A 7647-nucleotide genomic window follows, 5' to 3' on the forward strand; every position below is an offset into this window, starting at 1 on the left:
TAAGCCGCGACCCTCAGATTGCGAGTCGAGTGCCGTAACCACCTGGCCATTCGCGTTATTAAATTTGCAGGGAGATGCGTAACCATCTAAGGACGACCATGTATATGTTGAGGCACACCGAAAGAAGGATGCTGGAGGAAATAACTATCCACTTAGAATCAGGGTTAAGATTGCTTTTTATCAATACACACAAACAAGACGTAATATAAGTAATATATAAACATTAAATAACTAAAAAACTTGAAGGTTTTTGAAGTATTTTTCACAAGGATAAAAACAAAAGCAAAAGAATATTAGAAATTTAATAAAAAAAATGATGATGATAAAAGTCAGGTATCTAGAATACACCCAATTGGAAAGATCTCAGGCTATTGTTTAATCAGGGTGCACTTCAAGAACTGTATTCATTCCCTTTGTTATAGGATGTAATATTTACGTCTTTCTAATACACCGACCAGGTGTGGCCTAATGATTAGCGTGCTCGAACTATGAATCTGAGGGTTTTGTTCACAGCCAGTTGCAAATACGCTCCGTACTTTAGGGTCGTGGGTGCGCTGAAAGTGTAACATTCAAATTTTACCATTCTTTCAGAAAAGAATAGCCCAAGAATTGCCGGTGAGTGCTTTTGACTAGCTGCCCTTCCTCTAATTTATCACTTCAAAATTAGTATTGGGGTAAACACACCAAATCAAAGTACTTAAGAAATTTCACTTACTTGAGTCTTCCTAAGAAAGTCCACGCCAAGGCTGACTTCTGGCACAGTGTCGTCCACTGAGAAAACCGAGAGAGTAAGTATTTATTTTCCATTTCATTAACTCTTTCACTGACAGGGGGACATATAAGTCCCCCTCTGGAGCACTGCTATGTGACTTTGGGATTTTATACCGCTACGAAGAAAGATTACTCCCCCACTTCAAATTTCCTAAAGTTTACTAGTTTCAAACTTCAGATAAGTAATGAAGTATTAAAACACATGTTTATTTATTATTATACACCTAAAAATATATCATGTTTATTTATTATTATTATATACCTAAAACTAAATCATGTTTATTTATTATTATTATTATACACCTAAAAATAAATCATGTTTATCTATTATTGGATACCTAAAAATAAATCATGTTTATTTTTTATTATATAACTAAAAATAAATCATGTTTATTTATTATTATATACCTAAAAATAAATCATGTTTATTTATTATTGTATACCTAAAAATAAATCATGTTTATTTGTTGTTATATACCTAAAAATAAATCATGTTTATTTATTATTATGTACCTAAAAATAAATCATGTTTATTTATTATAATGTACCTAAAAATAAATCATGTTTATTTATTATAATGTACCTAAAAATAAATCATGTTTATTTATTATAATGTACCTAAAAATAAATCATGTATATTTATTATTATGTACCTAAAAATAAATCATGTTTATTTATTATTATATACCAAAAAATGGGATACTTATTAATCTATAAACGTGGCAGCGAAAGAGTTACTAGCGGATCAACTTTAACAGTTTCACTCACATAAAGCTACACAGCATGTACCCACCAATTTCTTCCATATGCAAGTGTAATACATGTACTGGTTGTATAAAATATTTTAAATATGTAAGTAATACAACACGCGTAAATGGTTATACTTCAGTTTAAGGGTTCTTAACCTTATTTTCCTCATCTCCCCATCTATACAAGAATAGATTTATCTGCAGAAGCTGATCTTACAATGAATAAAAGCAGCATCGACATAAATACGTAAGTTAACCAAATTTTCAAAAACTACAACGTTATTTCCATTTAATCGAACATATTATCTTTCTTTTTTCAGCGTATTTTTTCATGAAATTATTAAGTGAAGCAGGATTTCAAAATATTCCATCTTCTGTTGAAGCCTACATGTTGCAAATCCACATGACAAACGCGCGATAATAGATGCTTCCGAATAAACAAACACAAAACGTTTCTCAAATTAAAAACCAGGTTTAGTCCGGGACACATATTTCATTGTTTCTGGAAATAACTACCATACATGAGGAAACATTGTGCCTCGAAACATTTTTCCTCGTGTATATTGGTCTTTCGAGGTCCACGAACCAAAGAGTGAGAACCGAGGTTCTAGTTACACATGACTATTCACACATTTCGTACATGAGTAAACACTGAACTGGTGGTAGTGGGAATTCAGTACCATTTAAGGTGGCAAAACGTTACTGTGATTTTTTAAGAAACCTACTAACGTTAAATCAACATGATAGACTTTATAGTATGGCAGCTAAGTGTCATCTTGTTTTTATCTAACTCCATACGGCACAAGGATGAAGTGTTCGGACAGTTTTTACACTGTAAAACTTAACTTATTTCTATCGCTAGATTTAACATTGCCGTAATATATGTATCAATCGATTCGTCTAAAGCAGACCTATCCAAAGGTATATAAGTTTCACAGGCTGTGGGGGAAGACCCCCCCGATAAGCCCTGGGATACAATATTTATTGGTAACACATAAAAATTATATAATAATACTCAAAAATGTCAGTACTCCGGTGAATCAGCGATGAGTTTAAAAACTTACAAAATTATAGTCCGAGATGGACAGAACACAAGTAGGTCATTGTGTAACTTTGTACTAAAAAAATAGCAATAAGAATTTCATATACTTTCCTATAACTGAACCGCCTCCGACGCACGTGGCAATCAATAATCACGTAACGAGCGAAAGAAATACTGCAACTGGAGAGGAATTAGTGAGGGTAGCTTTAATGGCTTCTTATGACACTACACACACACACACATATATATATATATATTTGGAAGTACAAGTATTTTGTTACTGTTATTCCTCTGTTCATTTTTACTATAACAATTTTGTATTTGTCTTACTTTAAGTTAACGAACTTAATATGAGCATAAGCACTTCACTGTGTGATATCTGACTAGAAACACTTGAAAGCTATTATAATTATTACTAGTACAAAAGCCCGTCAAAAAATTACGGGAAACCAAAGCCTACCAAATTTGAATCCTCAAATATGCATTTGCAACTTTGACGCCCGTAAATAATTCATTTGTTTGTTTGTTTTGAGTTTCACGAGAGCTATCTGCGCTAGCCGTCCCTAATTTAGCAGTGTAAGACTAGAGGGAAGGCAGCTATTCTTCACCATCCACCGCCAACTCTTGGGCTACTCTTTTACCAACGAATAGTGGGATTGACCGTCACGTTATAATGAAAGAGCCAGCATGTTTGGTGTGAAGGAGATTCGAACGCGCGACACTAAGATTGCGAGTAGAGTGCCCTAACCACCTGGCCATGACGGGTCTCCCGTAAACAGCGATAAGAAAAATAAAGGGCATTCAAGATTCAGGAAACCAAAACCCATCATGAGCAATATCTACTTTACCTAACTAGTGTCTCTTCCCAGCATCGATCCTTGTTTCACCATTCATTGAGCACAGTTATTTTCTTATCACATCAATTGTATTATTGCAATAGTTCTCTTAAAATCACATTTCTTGTAAATACTCGATCATCGTTGAAATATCTCTCTTCATAACAAACGACAAAATAATTTAACTCGTTGCTAAATAAATCCTTGGTATAAAAACTCCCTCCTTGACAGGCTTTTATATAGCAGAAAAAGTGCCGGAACTTAGGAGCTACTTACGCCTATGTTAGCGATTGAATTCAATTAAAATGGGAACGTGGGATCAAAAGAAGAAGCATTATAGGAGAAAAACATGGAATTGGACTGGTGTAACTCACAAAATTCGGACAAATCAACCGTGACTGACTGACTTACCGACCGACACTTGGTTTTATGATTATTGTTTATACTTATCATACGGCATTCGAATTAGACTTATAATTTTTTTCTAAACTATTTAGTCCCTTGGGGATTTTCAAGAAAAAGAAGAATGTATAATAATAGTATTTCAATCCCACAATGTTTGCCATATCCATTGCCGACGACGTATTTCGCTCAATCCAGAGCTCAAGAGGTCAGCTGGAACCCAACAAATACAGTGGTTGTAGGAATAGTATTGATATAAGCTTTATATAAATAGAGCTCCGACCGCAACATCCCCCTTGGTGGCTCAGCGGTGAATCAGTGGGTTTATAATGCTAAAAATCGGGTTTTTATACCCGCGGTGGGCAAAGCATGGATGACTCACTGTGTATCTTTGTGCTTTACAACAAACAAACAATACATCCGTTACTGTGTTTTTTGTATCCGCTGGAGTCATGAGCTCTGGATTGAGAGAAACGCGTCGTCGGCAACGGATATGGCAAACATAATGTGGTTGGACTACTATTATAAGATAAAGAATGTAGTTTTCAAAATATAATAGTTCTAATACCAATGTCTTATGATAAGTTATATTTAAATTTAATACTGCTTCGCCAGCTTGGAAAAGGCGTTCACATCATAATAATTATTGTTATAAACCTTCTTCTTCTTCTTCTGAAGTTGACAAAAATTATCATCACGTACATTAGTATTTGTTTTTAATCTACATGAATTTGGCGTGTATCTATTTAATCTGTATTTAAATGTTCTAAATATTTCAGACAAATAAATATCCCCTTCATTCGAGTAAGGCAAGATTGATTTTCCTCCCGCTTTGCCCTCAGTGGCACAGCGGTATGTCTGCGTACTTACAACTTTAGAAACCGGGTTTCGATACTCGTGTTGGGCAAGGCACAGATAGCCCCTTGTGCAGCTTTGTACTTAATTTCAAATAAATAACTAAAATATATTTTATTCAAACATAAGCACATAATTTTGCTAATGACTATTACTACGATGGCTCAAATTCTCCCTCCCAAGCTGTTAGCTTCGGGCTGATGGGCGAATATGATCATCTGCAGTCAACAAAACGGATAAAAAGATCATGGCTCTTGCATCTCGTGATTTAGTCGCACCATAGTCACTTGTCTAAAGAAAACAGGGTCACAATCACCAAAAGCAATGCTGGAGAAGCTAATAAACATTATCGTGAGGTAAAGGAGACAACATACCAAATAGTATTTGAATTTATCCGAAAATAACCTATTCGATAATCCTCGTGTACTGACGAGGGTGGAAGTCATGGTCAAATTAATAACTGTCGTGGCATTTGTTGGAATTAAAAAGATGAAAATGCAGACCAAAACACGTATCCAGTGAAAACAATATAGCCAACGTCTACAAATACTTCCAGATGATTGTGGAAATCTTCTTGTTTGTCCTGCTATCATTGCTATCTGTGGTAGAAGAGAAAGAAATTTAACAGTGAATTAAGTAACAAATGTGATATCTTCAATCTCCCTGAGCTAGAAATGACATAGTAATCGAAATGCAATCACGAGTGACCACAAAATTCAGACCAATTGGATAGCAGCTATGGTTTCTGATCAGATTTTTAACTGTCATGTTATCTGGAGATAAGGATCCTCCAACTAGTTCGAAATTTCTTGTATCTTCATTATACCAAGTCCTTGTTTATGCTGTGGGATGTGGAAGACAGCGGACATCAAATCATATATATTGCTACTCTAGAAAGTAAAATCATTGACAGGAAATGTAGAGCTGACCCAGATCCTCATATCTTATTCGAGATTGGAAGAAACAGACACAGCAATCTATTTTCAAAAATTTGCAATAGTAATAGCATCATATAGCTACCCATGTGTGTCTATGCCTACAATGGTAACACATGACAGCGTAAAGAGACAAGAGGAGACATTAACAGGAGGTGGAATATTGCTCTGTGCCAACTATATCATTATATACTCACAAGCAGAAAAAAACAACATTACACCACTACCTACAATGATACCACTCTACAATGCTAGAACAATAATTGCACCATCTTAAATCAGTCTATTAGAAGTTTACTATATATTAGTAACTCATAATGCCCAAATAAAAACATTGTGTGGGTACTTATCAGACAAACAGAAAGTAAATTCCTGAACAAGGCTCAACATCATGACAATGAACAATATATCTGTTATCAACGACAAATACTCCAGCCACCCAAGTGTCAACTGTGTATGAAATAGTAGACGAACTGTCAAAAATCGTGAAAGGACTAGATATTCCTGTAAAAAACAAAGATTCTATAAATATTTTGGAAACGCCAAGAAATATTTCAGAACCCTGTAATCAAGGTGGGTCATTTCCTACAGTGGATTATTTCGAGTTGCAAATCTCCATGATCTTGTTATCGAATCTGGAGTCATTACTACCATATCCATCGCCAGCGTCCTAGATGCCCATATGTATAATAGAGGATGGCACACAAGATGGCCATTGAAGCTCTCATGAAAGTTGCATGAAAGAGCTTCTACCTCTTGCTAGAGGAGAATCATGAAGCCAATTTTACAATATTGAATGATACAATTAACCTTATCAGTCACCTTCATACCAATCTCAAGTAGTGCTGGAACATTCTTCATGCATCCAAGTATGTCAACATCTGAGAATTCTGCTATTTACAACAGAAATATGGATGTCTTATATTGACATGGTAGAAATCTTGTTTGGATTAACCTGAGCACCAAGAGAACATAAATGGCTCCTGCATTGATCATTCATTCCTTCTGTAATTCCACGGTGTTACGCTTATTATGAATATAATTATGCCACATACGTGCCAGTACATTATGCCCAGATGACCGTCTCAAAGACGGAAACTGTGAGGTGTATTAACACTTCGTGAGAGGAGACTTGTCAGCATGGCTTGAGGAGTCAAATCCTTTTGGTAAGATTCCTGTTGACCAAGCTATAGGAGAGACAGTCAACAAGAATACAAAGACACCATATGGCACAAAAGGCTCCTTTCTTAGGACGGGATCCAATGAATAGGTATTACCTTGTGTGGAGTACAGAAGTACACGTATAAGACAACTAAGGAACATGACACGGCTGGCAGCACAAAGTCTTGGTCATGCTGATATAAAACATCCCGCATTAAGATAGATGAAACTGATGTACAAGCACTAGAAGAAGATCTGATGGAAAACAGTTGGATAAATCCATTCAATAGTAATTTACTATACCTTGTCAGTATACCTAGAGAAGTCACCAATGACCTGCTAACAGCAAAAGACAAAGATAAAACAATCTACCAGGAGTTTAAATAGAGTCAACTGAGAAAAAAAACGCCACCTGTCTAGGGATTTTATGATCGATTACCAAAGTTGAATCTGAAAATCTCCAGTAGTACAGTAGTATCAAAAATGAAAAGGAAAACTAAACTCACGAAAGAAAGACTATTTTGAAAGCAGACCGCAAACTTTTGGGACATATGATTGTTATTTCAAGTAGGAACTTAAATGATTGTGAGGTCCTAAAATTTCCTCTTAGTCGTATTATTTTGTCTTTAGTTAATGGTTAGAAAGTATAGTGTATTGACAAAAAAAAAATCACACATGACGTAAAAACTGAAAAAAGTAGATATGATGAAGACTTGGACCTCTTTACTTCCCAAGAAAAAATTGGCACCGTATTCCGTTTCACCCGAAAAATACTGCACAGGATTGTTGTCGTTGCTGCAGATGTAATGCTACTGTACCATAATTATAGTATTTTGGCACTTGTGTATAAAGTTAAAATCACAAATAATATTCAACGTTAAACTGGTACACAGTTA

At 35.2% G+C, this 7647-nt stretch overlaps 1 protein-coding gene across 6 annotated transcripts in view; it reads right to left on the reverse strand.

The window, feature by feature from the left end:
- LOC111086901 (nuclear receptor-interacting protein 3-like) overlaps nt 1-7647 on the reverse strand; it is a 35307-nt gene that overhangs the window by 4440 nt on the left and 23220 nt on the right. For all 6 annotated transcript variants that reach the window (XR_002611612.1, XM_022391637.1, XM_022391632.1 and 3 more), the window contains one exon: nt 716-771. Coding sequence is in view for 5 of the 6 variants with exons in the window: in XM_022391637.1 (XP_022247345.1) it covers nt 716-771 (56 nt within the window). In the remaining variant the exon portion in view is untranslated. The remainder of the gene's footprint in view (nt 1-715; nt 772-7647) is intronic.

Source organism: Limulus polyphemus, unplaced genomic scaffold (genome assembly GCF_000517525.1).
Source record: "Limulus polyphemus unplaced genomic scaffold, Limulus_polyphemus-2.1.2 Scaffold1535, whole genome shotgun sequence".
In the NCBI taxonomy this organism is placed as follows: Eukaryota; Metazoa; Arthropoda; class Merostomata; order Xiphosura; family Limulidae; genus Limulus; species Limulus polyphemus.